Source organism: Hipposideros armiger, unplaced genomic scaffold, assembly GCF_001890085.2.
Source record: "Hipposideros armiger isolate ML-2016 unplaced genomic scaffold, ASM189008v1 scaffold_646, whole genome shotgun sequence".
Classification (NCBI taxonomy): Eukaryota; Metazoa; Chordata; class Mammalia; order Chiroptera; family Hipposideridae; genus Hipposideros; species Hipposideros armiger.
In genome coordinates this window covers 944953-964101 of record NW_017731996.1, presented here as the reverse complement: position 1 = coordinate 964101, position 19149 = coordinate 944953, and the positions used below count along the sequence as shown (strand labels likewise).

The 19149-nt window shown below is 38.7% G+C and overlaps 1 protein-coding gene across 2 annotated transcripts in view; it reads right to left on the bottom strand.

The window, feature by feature from the left end:
- Positions 1–19149, bottom strand: part of ZYG11B (zyg-11 family member B, cell cycle regulator) — an 85813-nt gene that overhangs the window by 29555 nt on the left and 37109 nt on the right. For both annotated transcript variants that reach the window (XM_019625969.1, XM_019625970.1), the window contains exons 3-5: positions 10122–10876; positions 3412–3552; positions 562–738 (exon numbers count right to left, since the gene is read on the bottom strand). In XM_019625969.1, the coding sequence (XP_019481514.1) occupies positions 562–738; positions 3412–3552; positions 10122–10876 (1073 nt within the window). The remainder of the gene's footprint in view (positions 1–561; positions 739–3411; positions 3553–10121; positions 10877–19149) is intronic.

Here is a 19149-nt window from a genome sequence, read left to right as displayed (position 1 = left end):
GATTCCCCAATGCTGTTCCCCTCCCCCAATTCCCCAATAAAATCTTTAAAAAATATATATATTATTCAAGCAGTATTTTTAGTTTCCTTCTGCAGGACAGAACAGGTTATGTAGTCTATCATACTGCTAGAAATAGAAAATCCATGTCTTATTCATTTCTTTATCCCAGGGCTTGATAGTGCCTAGCCTAGAATAGATGCTCTATGCCAGTTTGCTGCAATTATCACAAACTCAAGAGCTAGGTTGAAAATGAGTTTTATATGGCTTGCACTATTTCCTTCAACATTTTTTTGTTTTGTTTTGTTTTGGATTCCAGGGCTTCTTCTTGTTTTTTCCCCCCTCAACATTTGGATTTAAATACTTGTTAGGCAGGGAACGCATGCTTAGTTTTCTACTTCTCTGTTGTCTGACACTCGGTTATACCACAAATTTATTACTTTACAGCCTTCAAAGGCATTTGAATTTCCAGCCTTGGTCTACTAAATTGAACTGTATGGAGGCAGGAGATGAGTAGGAGACAACAATAAGAGGATATTTGAATGGAGATTCCCATATGCTTACCTGTTGGTGATTAGGAAAATGCTCCATGGCTTTGAGAAGCAAATGGGTCACATCAGCTAGAAGTCGGACAGGCATTCCTGCGGCAAGATCCTGCTTGGTTAAGTTAAATACACAGGCGCTTGCAGCAAGCTGCACTGGCAAATTCATAGGGTGGTTTCTCATTCCAGTCACCACAAGCTGGAAAAAAAAAATTAGTTCTCTCAATCTACCTTATAAATAAAAGCCCTCTTCACATAGCAACATTATTTTGTTGATCTATAATAATTTCTAAGATGTTTTACGTATCTTTTTTTACCCTCACTTGCAAAGAGCCCAGAACATAAAAGTTACTCACCAACACTTAGTTCCTGCTCACTTGTCAAGGTAGGTATCAAGTTGTTCATGTCCAGAGATTTTTCTGTAAGGCTAATAAATCTTTTCTATTCAGGTAACTCATCTTTGCATTTCCAAGACCTAGTACAGTGCCTGCTATATGCTAAGCACTAAATAAATTCTTACTGACAGAATAAACCAGTATCAAACTTCACTGTTGGGAGCCGTCTCAGAATAATGAGACTTTAGGCTGACTGCAGGTAGAGAATGGCAGGTGGTTACAGACCCCCATGATCTGTGTGCTGAGGAAAAGACTGCAAAACTGCATGTTAGCTGAATAGCAAAAGGTGAACTGCAAAAACAGTAACCCAATGACGCCCAGCTCATCTCCTGTGCCATGGAAAAGCAGAAGTTCCTAAACCACAACCACCAGACCCTCAGATGTCACTGTCTATGGACTATGAACTTTGAAACCTTCCACCATGGACTTAGGAACTTTAAAACTTTCCATCATGGACTTGCTGACAGTTGCTATTTGCCTCAGTTTCACCTTACTTAAAATACATCATTAGTCTATGCTATGTAATCATGTAACTTGCTGCCAAGAGATTATCTCACTTCCAAACCCATGCGTAAGGAACATTGGTTCCTCATTCCCCAAAAACCCCCTACCAAAACCCCTATGCTTAGATAAGAAATTACTCCTGGTAAAAGAGGAACTTGCTTTCTATATAAGCAATATGCCTTTTAATAAATGCTGTCACTCTCTGCCATCAGCAGTTAGTGAACCTCCTAATCCCAACTTTGGTGTCTATGCCATTTCTTTCATTTCTCATTTCCTCGCGCCTATCAATCCTGCTCGGGCACCGTTTGGTGGGTTCTTAGCCTGATCATCCAGGTGCCCCGGCTGTCGAGCCGGCTCTTGACACGTCACATTCGAATTTCAACATTCAGTTCCTTGAGAACACTGCAAAAGCTAGAGTACAATAAAATCCATTCATTTACCTCTGGCCTAGATCACTGTTTTTCACCTTTTCCTCTCTCCTCAAACCCCCAACAAAACCTCCCCATTCCTCATTATCTGCTGAAGACCTTGCTTCCAACTACATTGAGAAACTGAAGCAATCAGAAAAGAACTTCAGGTTCTCACTACCACATGTACCCGCTTACCAGCATACACACGTGCATATGCTGCCTTCCTGCCTGTTACCATAAACGATTTTGGGGGGCTCTTATCTAAAGGTAATCCCTCAACTTACGTGCTAAGTCCTTCCTTTTTTGTCTACTCGAGGGCACTGCTTCAGATGTTCTCCCCTCACTCCCGCATCATTTCTAAAATTCTGTGCTGGATCATTCATAGCAGCATATAAGCAGCTATTTTGTTTCCCATCTTACAAACAAACAAACCTGCTTCTTCAACCAACTGCCACCTTTTTTCTTTGCTCCCCTTTGTAGCAAAACTCCTTAAAATGACTGCCTGTATTATTTTATTTCTCTCTGCATCATTCTCTGGATAAATGAATGAATAAATATTTCAGTTCGGGACTAGAGGTCTAGTCCTTTGTTGTTCAGGTTCACAGTAACCAAAACCAAAAAAAGACAATGAATGTACCAAGTGCCAGTATCCTCTGGTATGTACGGAGGGAGTGGCAGGTGTTAGGGATAACATCCTAGGGACCGAAATATTACTGGATCCTATCCAAGCACCCCATTCTCAAACTTTAGGATAGTTGCAGATTAAGTCATTTCTGGCTCTGCCACTAACTTATTGTTACTTAACCTCACAGACCCTCACTTACACAATCTGCAAATTAGAAGATAAAACTTATCTCTTGAGTATGTTGTGCCCACTAAATGAGGTACCAAATATAGCACAGTCCTATACTCACTGGTTTCAAAATCGAATGTGCATAAGAATTATCTTGTGCGATTATTAAAATGCAGATTCCTTTATTTCATCTAGGCCTATTGAATCTAAATTTCTTGGGGTGGGGTTCACAAATACGCTCTTTAAAATAAACAACATTCCAGACTTCTGGTAGACAAAGGACCACATTTTGACAAACATTATCCTAAGCAATCAACAAAATTAAGAATCTTCCTTTCTTGCCCTTCAAAAGCTGTCTTGGTTAAAATATCTTAATTGGGGAATAACATGGATTAGTTATGCAAGCACAGGGGGTTCATAAGTGGCATGGAGAAGTGTCTTATGGAATTCCAATCACGTATTTCTAAAAAGAGCCTGTATGGAAGCAATACTGAGCTAATATACAATGCAGTGTCCTTCTTCCAGACACTGGAAGACACTATTGTTTAATGAGAGTACTATAAAACTTCAATAACATCAAGCAACTATTTTCTCTGTTTCTCATTTACAGCTAATAACTAAAATCACACATCATCAATCCTAGTACAAACAAAAAAAACCCCCAAAACTCACAAAGGCTAAAGGAAAAATTTCCCCAGTTTTCTTCATAAAACCATCATCCATCCAGGCAGACAATTTCAAAATTTTTAGACCCAGTTTCTTATTCTTACCTTTAAAATTTCTGGCTTTGTTTTTTCCATCACATGAGTCAGGCTAAAAAGGTGAAATAGAGCTTCCCGGACAAAGAATGCCCGTTCACTGTACCGCTTCAATGCTTCAGCAATCTGAGTTTCATTGGCTTCTCCAGACACCTTTGAACATAGCCAGAAAATTAGCTTTTAGGATTCTTTTCAACCCTCTAATTTTCTATATCCAAACATCATTTGTATAGATGGCATCCAGGATAGCTATGTAAGGCTTAAAACAAATGTGAGTGATTACTTTCCAATCCACCCAGAATAGTCATCCTTTGGAAGTATACATGTGCTAAAGAGATATTTTAGATAGGCTTAGACCCTACCATAAGCCTATGGGTAAAATTTTCTATACTGTGTCTAAAATAAATCAAAAGTTATTTAACACTACTTATGAGGTCTTACCTTGTGATTAGGCTCTTATCTGCCTCTTAAGGTATCCCTTTCCCCCTAACTCACAACATTATAGCCACACTGGCCTTTTTTTCAGATCTTTCAATAAGCCAACCTCTTTCCCAGCAAAAGGCTATTACATAATATCCTCTCTGACTGAAATCTTCCTCTCTTTCTTTGCCTAATTTCTACTCATTCTTCCCAATTCAAGTTAAATGACACTTCTTTAGAGAGGCCTTCTCTGACCCACCAATCTAAATCAGTTCCGCTTTAAACATCTCCTAAAATAGCCATTATCATAATCCCCACACTAGACTGACCCATTCACCACTGTATCCCGACAGCTAGCATTATGGGTGCCTCACAATAAACAGTAAGTATTCGTCAAAATACATTTATTAATTTCCCCAGATTTATCAAGCTCCCATTCAGCATCAAGAGACTCTGTTCAAAATTAAGTCCATCTAGGAATTTCCCATTTATATAGGTTAATACACTTAAACTGTTGTTCATGTACCATTGGGTAACCAAATGTATATAACAAAAATAATCCAACTAATAAGTCAAAAAGAAATTATAAGAACAACAGCATGGTCCCCAGTGAATTAATGGAACTAGTTATTATATTAAGTGTCAACAACTGCTAACATCACAGAAAGAAAACAACCAGACATTACGAAAGAGCACAACACCTAAAGGTTCTGCCCAAAGTATCAAATATGAGTTTGATTAAGCCTTCAAATCCAGCTACCAATTTGCAAATTCAAAGACAGAGAAATATTATACACACCAAGACTATACAACCAAGAAAATCCAGACTGAGGGAAACTCTACAAGTCAAAAAGGCTGGATTCTTTAATATTCTTTAATAGATAAATCATAAGGAAAAGAAAGGAATGAAGAGGAAACCTATAAGTTAAAAGATATTCAATGGCCGGCAGCCAGCGTGAGCTGTCAAGAGCCGCTGTGAGTGGCCGTTAGGTGGTCGGCGACCAATCTGCCTCATCCGGAAGAGCGCAATGATAATACCAACATGGGCCAGTGAAGCGACAGCCTCCACAACTAGACTGAAGAACAAAAGGACAGCAACTTGTCTGTTCCCCTTTCCTGATTCCCCAACGCTGTTCCCCTCCCCCAATTCCCCAATAAAAATATTAAAAAAAAAAAAAGATACTCAAGACATAATTTTGAAAAATGGGCAAGATTAACTAAATGCCTAGAGATAAAGTTGGGTCACAAAACTATATAGAAAAACAAGGGCATAATTATTATTAAAGTCAGAATTGAGGTAACTTTTGTGTGGAAGGAGGGAGTTGTGATCAGGATGGGGCATATGGAAGAGCTTCAGGGTAGTTGACAAAATTCTATTTATTAACCTGAGTGATGGCCTCAAATGTTTTCACCTTATTTTTACTCATTAAATTAAGCTATACACTTATTATGTACAGTCTTTGTCTTATTTTATAAGGTTAAAAACGTAAAAAATGTCATTCAGAGAGATATAATCTCATTAAGTTGGAAGAATCTTTTGGCAGCAGCATTATACTGGGTGACAGAAAAATAAATACTTAAAACTATATTACTCAGGAAAAAAATATTACTCAGCAACTAGGTTTTATATGAACATATAGTATTCAGGTGGGAATGTGCAGCTTTGAGCAAATGAAGGGCTGTATCACGGCTGACATTTCAATCACTGATATGATATGCTACAAAGGTCTAACATGAATTAGACTACAGTACAGATGTGTGCTAAGTGACACAAGAGCACATATCAAGCATGTATAAGATTGTAGATATAACAATGTTAATTTCTTTACAAAATGCTTTTTAAACTATTTATGTATACTATACATACATACACATTAGTCTGGACTATATATTCAGATATACAAGCAGTTACTGAATAATAAAAAATTTCCAAGTGTTCAGTTCTTTTTGAATCACCCTGAACTTTTTCTTAGACTCTTTTAGGTTTAGAAAGACTCTAAAATATGTGAAACAAAAAGGCAAATTTTATAACAGTGATCTCAGTCAGACTTCATTTACCCACATTTGGATATAAAATTAAAGAACTTTTGATACTGGAATGTTAAATCTCTACACCAATTTCATTGCCTGTATGTTTTATTCATCAATATTCCTCTAACCAGTGATAAACCCTCAAATCAAGCAATGTGGCTCCTCAAACTATAAGCATCTTCAATTCTATCAATTTCATATGCTAGATCAAAAAAACAAGCCTGTATGTACAAGTTTCTGCAAACAATTTAAAATAGAGAACATGTCCTTAACCACTAAATTAAGCCTTGTTAATACTTAACATATGGATTAAAACTAAAATTTATATTGTAAGGGAAAATTTTCTTATGGCATTCTGTGTATAACTGTACACAAACTGTAATCTCAAACTGGATTAAAGCCATTTTTAAATTTGCTCTGTCTCCTCTCCACTAGACTAGAATTCCTCAAGGGAAAGGGTACTAACTCAAACATCTTTAAAAAGTACTTAGTAAATGTTTTTTGGAATGGATCAATTCCTCTGCTTAAAAAATTTATATGTGCCTTCACTGGATGTTGATTACTGCAGGTCAACATAGGAGTCTTAGTTCAAGGGAGAAGTCTAGGCTGGAGACATAAATTTGGGAGTCGTCAGCATACAGGTGTAAGGACCTAGAAGCCTGGGAGATGAGGAGGAACTAATAAAGGAAGCTGAGACTAAGTAGTCAGAAAGTAGGGGAAAAAAAGGTGTGATATCCTAGAAGCTAAGTTAGAAGCTAAGTAAAAAAAGTATTTCAAGAATATTTCAAGTATTTCAAGGAGGAGGAGATCAACTGTGTCAAATGCCACTTTAGATCAAATAAGATGGAGACTGAGAACTAGTATTGGGGTTTAGCACATTTCCAGTGATTCTCAGGAACTGGGAACCACAGCTTGGTAGATAAACCCAGAGTCTGGGAATGAAGTGGCCAACAAACATAACAATCCTAGTTGTGGAGAAGTAGACGGTTCAGGAAATGGATGGTGACAGAAGAGCAAGTTGAGTAGGGAAACAGCATTGACAGAACTGGAAATTCTATGGTAGGAAAACCCTCTATGTTGGGACTAGAAACCGAGGGGAAAGGAAGACCTTTCTCAAACAGAGGCAAAGTGATGTGGTGGGGGAGACATATACTTTGGAATCAAACAGTCCACGGGTACAGGGCAGGCTCTAATATCACCTGGTTGTGACCCTTAAGAAAGCCATCCCCTCTCGCTGAGGACAATAATACCTCTCTTACAGAGTCAAGAGATCAAAATAAGTAATATATATGAAAATGCAAAAAGAAAATTGTTTGCTCTTATAACCATCCACTCAGAGTACCATACAAGTAAGTGTTATAAAGAATACTGGGGACTCACTTTGTCTCTACTTCTTGCATCCTTTAGTGTGACCCAGTAAACCGAGGAATGTAAAGCCATAAAGTCAATCTAAACTAACTTAAAGTATCACAATACTAAGACAATCATTTCAGACAAGTTTTTCATCAACTTTCCAAATTAGACAATTCTAAAAAAGGAGACGGGGAAGTCTCTGCTCTCCTTAACATGACCTATTATTTTTCAGCTTTAAAATCTGTAGTCAAATAATTTAAAAGGAACATCAATTTTTGCATATAGCTGAATAAAGAGCAAAGCTCTGATGATATCTATTTTCTTACACAATGATTCTCAACTTTGGCTACAATCACCTAAGGAGCTTAAAAAAAAAAATACTGAAACCTGGGTCCAATTTCTCTAAAATTCTGATTTAATTGTTCAAGCTCTCCAGCTGACTTTTTTTAATTAAAATTTTTTTCCAGCTTTATCAAGAATAATTGACATATAACATTGTGTAAGTTTAAGGTGTACAGCATGATGATTTGATACATGTATATGCTCCAAAATGATTCCAGTGCTATAGTTAACACATCCACCATCTCACATAATTACATTCCAGGTGATTTTAATTGCAGTCAAGACTGAGAATCAGTTTCAACATTTACAGAGGTGGAAACTAGATAATGATAGCAAATAAAGTACATGTTTCCTAAGGCCAAGATTTCAAAGTAATAACAGCTGCATTTGTAAAATCAAACTGGTTTCACAAAGACACTGTGGAATACAGATGTCCTACTGACCTCAATTTTAAAACTTAGGATAATTCACTCTAGGGTCAGTTAATTATAAGAAGAATCAGCAAAAATCGTACTGCTCTGGGATCACAACTATTATAGGATCTTTACCTTGAGGTTATTTAACTTAATGTACCAGGGATACATTCCTTTCATCCTTCAGGACGCAGGTCAAGCTCACACTTCTGGGATATCCTTCCTCAACTCTCAGTACACAGGGACTTCCCTCCTTTAATTTTTACAATTCTTTACTGTCTGACTCATCTGTTAAGTAACATTAAAATAGTAATTTACATTTTCGTGATTCCTTTATCAACAAGCCCTGTGCTAGAAATCTAGCTCGTTCTATAACAAGTTAAGTTGCTCACACTCTAGTTGCCCTGCACCTGGCTTATGTGAACCTGCCTAGTCTGGCCCTGGAACCTACTTCTCTAACCTCATCTCATCATATGTGACTTTCTACTGTTGAGCTCTAACCACAGTGACCTACCTTCAGTTCCTTGGATGTACCATGCTTCTTCCTACCACACATAATTTGCATATATTATCTTTCTGCCCGAATGTTGTCTACCAAGCTACTCACTCTTAAGATCTCCACTCATTTATCAGTTCCTCAGAGAAGGCTTAAACTGAGTCAAGTCTGTTAAACATCTCATACTGTGTATCTTCCAGATTTTTAGTACTGTACAGTTTAAAGCATATCTATATATATATGTATATACATACATATATATGTGTGTATATATAACATAAAAATATATATGCATATGATATAAATATATATTTAAACTGCCTGCTCATGCACACACATATGGCATATATTTGATTGACTCCCTCACTAAATTACAAGCTCCATGAGGGCGAGATCATATCTGTTTGACCTCACCATCAAATCACCATGTCCAGAAGAGTACCCAGTGCACAGAGGCACTTGATAAAATATTTACTGAATGAATGAATAAAAAAGAGTAACTCATTCATTTTCTACATTCTATTTTTTAAAGTCTAAATTTAAAAATAACCTAAGAACAGAGATATTTATAACTAACCTTTCCTTCTCCTTTTTTGAGATCACTGATGGTTGCTCAAAAAAGATACCTTGCCATTTTGACCACAATATCGACTTCCAACCCAACCCTGACTCTGTTCCAGGTGGGATCAAAGAATGCTTCTGCTTAAGTGGTGTAGCGAGTAGTGGGGGAAATGGGATTCTGGAACTACACAGATATAGATACAAATGTTGGTTCTAACTAATAGTAAATCATATAATTTCTATGAGCCTATGTTTCTCATCTATAAAATGGGGTTAATACCTATCAATGTAAAGCATCTAGAGAATACAGTGTATGCTAAAAAATATTAGTTTTCCTTAAACTTGTCACAATTCTATCCTTCAAGGCCTGACACAGATATCATCTTTTATATCAAGCCCCAAATTCTCCAATGCTTTGAAATTTCTCCTACACTTTTACAGCAACTACACCAATCCATGGCTTTCTAATTTTTTTGTGATCATATCATCATCACTCCCATCAGATTAAGCTCCTGGGAGGTAGATCCTATATCTTTTTCATCTTTGAATCCCAAGCTGTATCAAGCCCAACAGATGTTTGCTAAACTGAATTTAAACCATTAGACATAATAAACCTAAGAAAAGCAAAATTATACCATTTCTACAGTAGAGATCTCCTTGGAGAACTTGATCTCCCATTAGATATGCAATTCAACAAGGAGTATCCCTAGTTTCTTTGAAGTGATCCCATGAAAAATGGTATGCTTAAGTGGTTCAAATATCTAAACATACCATCGTAAGAACTATCATTTACCCAGGGCCTACTACATGACTTGTACTTTACAGATATAATTATTAATCTTCAGGAGAATTCTGCAAAATAGGAACAATATCTATTTTATAAATAAAGGAGAACTCGAAAACGTTACATCAAAGCTCGCTATGTGTCATAAAGCAAGCAAGCTATGATTTTAATTAGAATTCTGCCTCTAAAGCAAGGTCTTTCCACTATATAATGCCTTGCTTCATGAATATGCTCCATATGTTACTAGACATTCATCTTAATGGAGTCCTATGCAACTAAGAGACTGGTCAGCCTGACAAATAATACATTATTAAAGTCTAACCTTCAAATGTCCTTCGCCTGTGAGGAATTCAGAGTAACCAGCATCAGTGGCCAGCAAACCTACAAATTGCATGCTGGGCCGTTGTTGTATAAAAGCTTCAACAGCTTTATCTGTCACGTGCTTTCTCCCAGAAACATCCAGAGAGACAAGGTTGGGCAGGATGTCCTTTTGTTCTAGTAAGCGAAGAGCTATGTCTGATGTAAACTGTTTATCATCTGAAATATCAAGATGATTCAGATATTTTAGTTCTCGAACAACATCCAGTATCTGGGTAGTTGTCATTTTTAAACATTTCAAGTGGTGCATGGTTAGAGACTTGAGGCGGTCTTTGCAGGCCAGCAGAGCCGTGATGTCTGTGATTGAGGTGTTAGAAATATCCAGGCTCTCTAATCTTGGCAATGAGGCAACTTCAGCCAGGTCTTCATTGTAAAAGAGAACGTTGGTGATGCTTAATGCTCGAAGGCCAGAAAGCTGGCTGAAGCACCGTTCATAAGGATCTTCAAGGGACAGAGTTAATGAGTTCAGCACTAGGCACTGGAGATTCTGCTGGATCCATTTGTTACTGCCAAGCCCACTGATGATGTCTGTAATCGTGATGTCAGCATTCACACCAGTGGCATCAAGTTCCACTAATTTGTGGTGGCAGAAGGCTTTCCGGAAAGCAACAGCAGAGATCTTTGCTTTGCGAATGCAAGCTCTCTTTAAGCGCATCTGGTTGCCCCTAAAAATACCTACAGTTCCATCATTCAGAAGACCTGGAAAAAAACAAGCAGCATTTTAACTTCAAAAAATGGTTAAAGAAAAGCTAAAATTTCCAGCATACTTTACATTTTCAAAGCACTCCCATGTAACAGTATTTCATTTAATATACATAGCAATCAACTTAGGTAAAAATATTACCTACAATTTATAGATGAGTAAGCTGGGGCTCAGAAAAGTGGCTTTCCAAGGTCACAGAGCAAGCAAGTAGCAGAATCAGGATTGTGGTAGATGTTACTAATAATAACATCTGGTTCTCCTTGTCTGGACACATTTCCCAGCTCACCCTTGGAGTTAGATGGGGTTATGTCCCTAGTTCTGGCCAATGGGCTGTAGGATGAAGCACCTGAGAGCCAATACATGGTTTTCAATGCTGTCTTTTCCTGCTGATAAATGAGGAGCCTCAAGAACTAGACAGTGTAGTTTTATAAGAATGGAGCTTCTATCAGTCTGGATCCTAGGGTGACCATGGAGCAGAACCGTCCATGGACTTGTAACATTAGTGTACCATGAATGAGGTATAAACTTCGTGTTAAACTACTATATTTGGGGGTAAATTTGTTACAATGAATTTATAACCTATCCTTAAATTCACTATATGTTATTATACATATAAACACATCTAAACACAAATATATTCAGCACATATAATGTCTGTAGTTCATTATTAAACCACTAGCTAATATGATCTGAAATCTTAGTAAAAGGATCTAGAGGTTACAGTCCCTCCTTGACAGATGAATTCAAATAAAGTGAACACAGTAAGCTCTTTAAGTCCCTTAGAGATCTACCTGACTACCAATTAATAGTGCCAGAAATAGATGATACTATGGAGCCACAACTATCCCAACAATATCACATATGCACTAAACAACACTTGCTATGAAAGAAGTATCAGTCATGGGCCAGCCAAGTGGCGTGTTGGTTAAGAGTTGGCTTGGGACACCACCTCTGAGCAGCAGGGCCCCAGTTCGGATCCCACATTAGGGCCAGTGACACTGCGCCCTCTACAGCTAAGATGGTGAACAACAGCTCGACCTGGAGCTGGGTTGCCGTGAGTCGCCAGCGACCACGTAGGCTGCAGTGAAGCTGCAGTGGGCTGCCATAAGCTACTGTAAGTGGCTGGCAGCTGATGTGCAAGGCCGACAGCCAGAGTGAGCTGCCAAGAGCCGCTGTGAGTGGCCGTCCAGTGGCTGGCGACTGATCTGCCTCACCTGGAGGAGTGCAATGATAATACCAACATGGGTCAGTGAAGCAACGTCCTCCACAACTAGACTGAAGAACAAAACAACAGCAACTTGTCTGTTCCCCTTCCCCGATTCCCCAATGCTGTTCCCTTCCCCCAATTCCCCAATAAAGTCTTTTAAAAAGAAATGTAACATTCATGCCAATAAAAGGTAGCCTAAGAACAATCTAGGGTGAGTAAACAGTCAGAACCAGGCAAATAAATAACCTAGAATCAAGGGAAAAACTCGAAGTGGCACCTCAGAGAACCTACACTAAAGATATAGATCAGGCTTCAGCCAATCACCATTAAACTAGAACTAAAGTGATATTTTAAAGGGAACACTGCTCTCTAGTGGATTTTGCAGACTTATCATTAAAGTGTTAAAATCAAGAAAAACCTTTACAAAACCTGTCATAATAAAAATGACTACTTATTCAGAATTCCATTATTCTAGAGTTAAGCTGTCTAATACAGTCACCACTAGCCACACACAGCTATTGAGCTCTTAAAATGCAGATAGTCCAAATTAAGTTATAAGTATAAAATACGTGCCAGATTTTGAAGATTTAGTACAAAAAAATGTAAAATATATCATAAATAATTTTCCATATTGACTATACACTGAAATAGTATTTTGGATATGTTGGGTTGAATAAAATTAAAATTAGTTTCACCTGCTTCTTTTTACTTTTCAAATGTGGCCACTAGTAAATTTAAAATTACATATATGGTTCACATTTGTGGCTCATGTTATATTTCTATTGGGCAGTGCTGTTCTAGAGAGAGCCTTTTAAACTACCTGAACTCTATTTCAGGGGAGTAAATTTCATAATAGGGTTCCATCCACTGACAGTTATTAAACAATTACTATACGTCAAACAGTACCCAAATGTTACAGATACAAGAAAAATGAGATATGCCCTTATACTCAATGAACCGAAAATTCCACGGAGTGAAAAAGTCTCAAACAATGGTAACAAAATGAGATACACGGTGTACTAGAGCCAAGTACAAAGTATTATACCATTGAAGCAAAGAAAAGGAAGCAATTCATCATGCCTGGAGATCTGCAAAGGTTCAATGGACGAGGTAATCTTTGAGTAGTCCTTCAAAGATGAATGAAAAATTTAAAGATGGAGAAAGATGAGAGGTATTAAAGAAAAAAAAGCAACATAAATAAAGCCTTAGAATATATATATCCAATCATTGTGGTGTACACCTGAAGCTATTATGTCAATTGTATTTCAAATGTGTGTCAATATTTAAAACATGCAAAAAAAATAGAAGCCGTAGAGATGTGAAAACACATCACGTATTGAGAAATGGCAAGTAGTTCTATATTGCTTGAATATAAGAAACAGAGATATAAGATGCTTCCCTGATAAAGAGGGGAAGAAGAACATAGGTAAAATCCTACATATGAGTGAGAACATGGTACATTTCTGGAGATTTAAGTGTACAGGGAGAGACAAGAAATGAGGCTGGGAAGGTGAACTGGGGCTAAATCACTCTAAAAGGTGAAGAAAACAGACCAGGTAAAAACCTTAGGACCTAAAGAACAAGGTGATGGAGTTCCTGGGTTTTTTTCTTGTCCCATATTTCCCAGACTTAAAATTGAAGAAGTTGGCAACCTGGCAATGCCAACAAGCATAGACTAAAAAAGCTCCCCAAGAATCTGCTCATTCTAGCCGTAGTACCAGGAAAGGGGCAGCCAAGCAAGACAGAATACTTTCAGACAGTAACTACAATACTTCAGCCCACACCACACACAAAAAAGACTGTGGCCCTAACTTCACCCAACAAATGCCAAGAGGGGAACCTAGACTTTCACCCTTCCTGGATTCTAACTGGTTTTCCCAATCTCCCCACAGGGAGATGTTAAAGAAGGCTGAGTAGGAGCTAGGACTTTCATCCCTGCTGGGTGGTGAGAACCACTCTCTCCCCTGTGATGACAGTGGATACCACCTGGGGAGCCTGGACTTTCATATCCACCTGGCAATAATGAGGTGCTCTTCCCCCACTCTGCTGGGATGGTGTCTCAGAAAGCCTAGTGGGGCGTCAGGACTTTCATCACTGCTCAAAACAGTAATCAGGTCACCTCGCCCCAACATGGTGTCAGTGGAGGCCACTGGGAAGAAAAATGAGGTACTTAGCTAGGGAGGTCTCGGTAGAGTGGGGTACCCCTAGTGGGGAACCAGAACTCCAAACCCTGCACAGTAGTGCAGAGCCCCCACTTCTTGTCTGTCAACAGAAATCAAGTAAAGAACCACAATATTTACCCCACGCTGGCAATAACAAGGTAGTGCCTCTACCTTCCGCTGCTGGACTGGTGTCAGAGACACAAACTAAAAGAGAAGAGTCTCATTACATAATACCAAAAATGTCCAAATTAAAAAATAAAAATCACTCATTATATCAAAGACCAGTAAGATCTCAAACTGCAAAAAAGACAATCTACAGATGTCAACACTGAGATAACAAAAATGTTAAAATTACTTGACACAGGTTTTAAAGGAGTCATCAAAAAATGTTTAAGTGAGAAATTACAAATATGCTTGAAACAGATTAAAAATGGAAAGCCTCAGCTAAAAATAAAAGATATAAAGAAAAACCAAATGGATATTCTACAACTGAAAAATACAATAATGGATGGGTTCAACAATAGACTGGAAGGAACAGAGAAAAGAATCAGTAAAGATAAAACAATAAAAATTACTCAAATCTAAACAACAGAAAAAAATAATACACCGGGAGGGAGGGGAACAAAACTGAACAGTGCTTATTTGTGTCACTGAAGTCCCAGAAGGAAAGGAGAAAGAGGGTGGGGTTGAAAAAGTACTTGAGGGGCCAGCCAAGTGGCTCGTTGGTTAAGATCTGGCTTGGGACGCCAGCTCTGAGCAGCAGGGTCCCTGTTCGGATCCCTCATTAGGGCCAGTGACGCTGTGCCCTCTACAGCTAAGATGGTGAACAATAGCTCGACCTGGAGCTGGGCTGCCGTATGAGTTGCCGGCAACAGTGTAGGCTGCAGTGGGCTGCCATGAGCTACCGTGAGTGGCTGGCAGCCGGCGTGGGTGGCCGGCAGCCGGTATGAGCTGCCACGAGCTGTCATGAGTGGCCGTCCAGTGGTTGGTGACTGATTTGCCTCACCCAGGAAGAGCACAATGATAATACCAACATGGGCCAATGAAGTGACATCCTCCACAACTAGACTGAAGAACGAAAGGACAGCAACTGGTCTGTTCCCCTTCCCCGATTCCCCAATGCTGTTCCCTCCCCCAATTCCCCAATAAAATCTTTGAGAAAAAAAAAAGTACTTGAAGAAATATGGCTACACACTTATCAAAATGGCTCAAATAAAAAACAGTAATAACACCAAAGGCTGGCAAGTATGTGGAGAAATTGAATTAGTCATATATTTTCTGGCAGGAATATAAAATATTATAGTACTGTCCCTCTGAAAAACAATTTGGCAGTTTCTTAAAATCTAAACATGCAACTACCATACAACCCAGCAAAAGCACTCCTGAGTATTTATCCCAGAGAAATTAGAACTTAAGTTCTTACAAAGCCTGTACATGGATGATTACAGCATGATAATATCCATATTAGATATTATATTCATAATAGCTAAAAACTGGAAACAACCCAGATGTCCTTCAGTGGATGAATAGTTATACAAACTGATGTACTTCATAACATGGACTACTATTCAGCAATAAAAAGGAATGGACTGATATACAAAATAATTTGGATGAATTTCCATAGAATTATACTGAGTCAAAAAAGTGAATCCTAGGGGCCGGCCGAGTGGCGCGATGGTTAAGAACTCGCTTGGGATGCCAGAGGGCCCCGGTTCGGATCCCACATATGAGGGCCAGTGACACTGACCTCTACAGCTAAGATGCTGAACAACAGCTCAACCTGGAGCTGGGCTGCCATGAGGCGCTGGCGACGGCGTAGGCTGCAGCCCCTGTGGCAGTGGGTTGCCACGGGCTACCGTGTGTAGCCAGCAGCCAGCGTGAGCGGCCAGCAGCCGCAGTGAGCGGCCGTCCAGAAGCCGGCGACTGATCTGCCTCACCCGGGAAGAGCACAATGATGGTGCCAACTTGGGCCAGTGAAGCAACATTCTCCACAACTAGATTGAAGATCAAAAAACGACAGCAACTTGTCTGTTCCCCTTTCCCCAATTCCCCAGCGCTGTTCCCATCCCCCCAATTCCCCAATAAAAATCTTTAAAAAAAAAAAAAAGTGAATCCTAAAAGGTTATATACTGAATGATTCCATTTATCCAATATTCTTGAAATGACAAAATTATAGAAATGGAGAACAGAAATGGTTACCAGGGGCTATGGAGGGGGAAGGGGCAAAAGAGAAGTGACTGTGGCTATGAAAGGGCAACATGAGAGGTTCCTGTAGAGATGGAAATCTTGACCATATATTAATGTCAATATCCTGGTAGTGATATTGTACTATTGTTTTATGGGATACTACAATTGGAGAAAGAGGATATCATCTGCATTATTTATACAACACCATGTAAAATCAACAATTGTCTTAAAAATACTAAGTTTAATTTTACAAAAGAGATCACTCTGCTGAAAATTTGAAGGTGTGTTGACATGGAGTTAAAGGACTTCCATCTCATGGCTTCAGTTTCCTTGCTAAGAGTAAGCGGTAGACAGCGTGAGAAGAGCAAAGAACATTTGAAACAATTATTAGGAGCACTGAGTATTTGATTAGAAAAATACTCAAGAATTCCTAGGCAGTGCTGAAGGGCCTTCCTTATCTTTATATCACTGATCTGCCTCCTTCCTTCTCATCATTCAGGTCTCAGGCTAATTATCACCTCCTTGGAGAAGCTTTCTCTGACCATCCAAGCTAAAGTATCGATAGATGCTTTCCTTTTTTATCCTGAGAGAAACATGTTCTTTTTCCCTCAGAGATTCTATCACAAGTTGTAATTCTATATATGATTGTTTGCTTCTTAATTATGTCTCCCACTGGACTATACACTCCATGAGAGCAAGATTCATGTTGTACTCAATACTGTACACTCAATACCTGATAGTGCTTGGCATTCAAGAGGTATTCTATAATGTTCTTCTCTGGAACTTCCTTCTTATACATTTTACTTCTATTGGGCTTCTTCTGCACTCACTAGTAACTCCTTTCACACATACGTTAAGGATCTTCTGTTAAGGATCCTTGTAAAAAAACTAAAATGGCAACAGATCTTGAGTTAAGATCAATTTTTGCCTGGTTTATACCACAAAATAAATTTATTAATATTTTTAAATGTTAGTTTTGTTTTTTACAATTGAAACTTCAGACTCCTCAGTTAAGACTGATTTTAATCTTATAGTGACTATCAGAGTGCCTTACAAACTTTGCTCTCAAATTTTGATATTATATAATACATTTAGTAAAATGGGTTAATCCTGGCCTCTTTGGGTCTACATTAAATCAATTTTTCTAATAACTAAGTTTAAGTGTCTACATTTGATACTAATGGAAATAAGAGAGCAAGGAATTAAAAATACGAGAGAATGAGATTAGAAATCAGTCCTGTATTTGAGTCCTGGTTCCACTAGTTATCTGCTATTTGAAACGAGACAAGTTACTCCACAAGTCTAAGATTCCTTATCTGCAAAATGTGAATAGTTATATCTCCCTTACAGGGATGCTGTAAAGATAAAATAAGACACTATATATAAAAAGTATTTTGCAAATTTAAAGCACTATACAAACGTCATTAACTATATCAGAAGGAAATCTTTCTAGATCTTTTCCTTCTTTCAAAAATAAACATACCAAAGAATCATCTATCTTTTTCCATGACCAATAATTGTACTTGCTACAATGTATTTAAGCTAAATCTTCCTTTACTGTCTATGATCTGCTGGGGTTGTTAGTTGGCAGCCTGACCCCTTCAGATTATCAATTCTTAATTTACTGTGGTCCAAGAACAAAGGTAATTAGAACTGTGTATATTTAAGAACCAGTATGTTCTAAATGAGGGTTCCTCAAGGGCTTCTTTCAAGGAGTACAGACGCCTTGACGCAAGGATTTTGCCCAAAAGCATTTTTTATTTCTTTCTGGTTTAGGCTATAGATAGCTAACATGACCAGCAATGTGACCTGCAGATAAGTGGGGTAACTAGTCTGGGAGTATAAACCCTCAGTCATTTAAAATGTCTATTTGGCTGTTCCAGGATGTAATCCATAATGCTTCAAAAGGTTTCAATTTAATCCAAACATGAACACGTGAAGATGTATCAATTTAGGTTAGGTAAACAGTATAACACAGATGCATTACCATTAGATGACAAAATTCTTATTGTAATTCCTAGCTCTTACATGCACATTTCCTGGAAAATGTTTAGCACTGAGACAGATAGAATGAGTAGAATCAGCAAACATTATGGCAAGAGAATAATAAATCCAATAAGTAAAACTCTTTAGCATCCAGTTTATTTTCATAAAGGCTGTTACCAATATTATTAAGCCTTTGAATTGGGTAAGTAAATAAAAATTTTTTTTTTTTTAAAGATTGGGGAATTGGGAGAGGGGAACAGTGCTGGGGAATCGGGGGAAGGAGAACAAACAAGTTGCTGTCGTTTGTTCTTCAGTCTAGTTGTGGAGGACGTCGCTTCACTGGCCCATGTTGATATCATTGCACTCTTCCTGGGTGAGGCAGATCGCTCTCCGGCCTCTGGACGGCCGCTCACAGCGGCTCTTGGCAGCTCACACCGGCTGCCAGCCGCTCACGCTGGCTGCCAGCCACACATGGTAGCTTATGGCAGCCCACTGCAACAGGGGCTGCAGCCTACACTGTCGCCGGCAACTCACAGCAGCCCAGCTCCAGGTCAAGCTGTTGTTCACCACCTTAGCTGTAGAGGGCGCAGTGTCACTGGCCCCCATGTGGGATCCAAACCCGTGCCCTGCTGCTGCTCAGAGCTGGCGTCCCAAGCCAGCTCTTAACCAACGTATCACTCGGCTGGCCCCCTAAATAAAAAATTCTTTTTTTTTTTTTTTTTTTTTT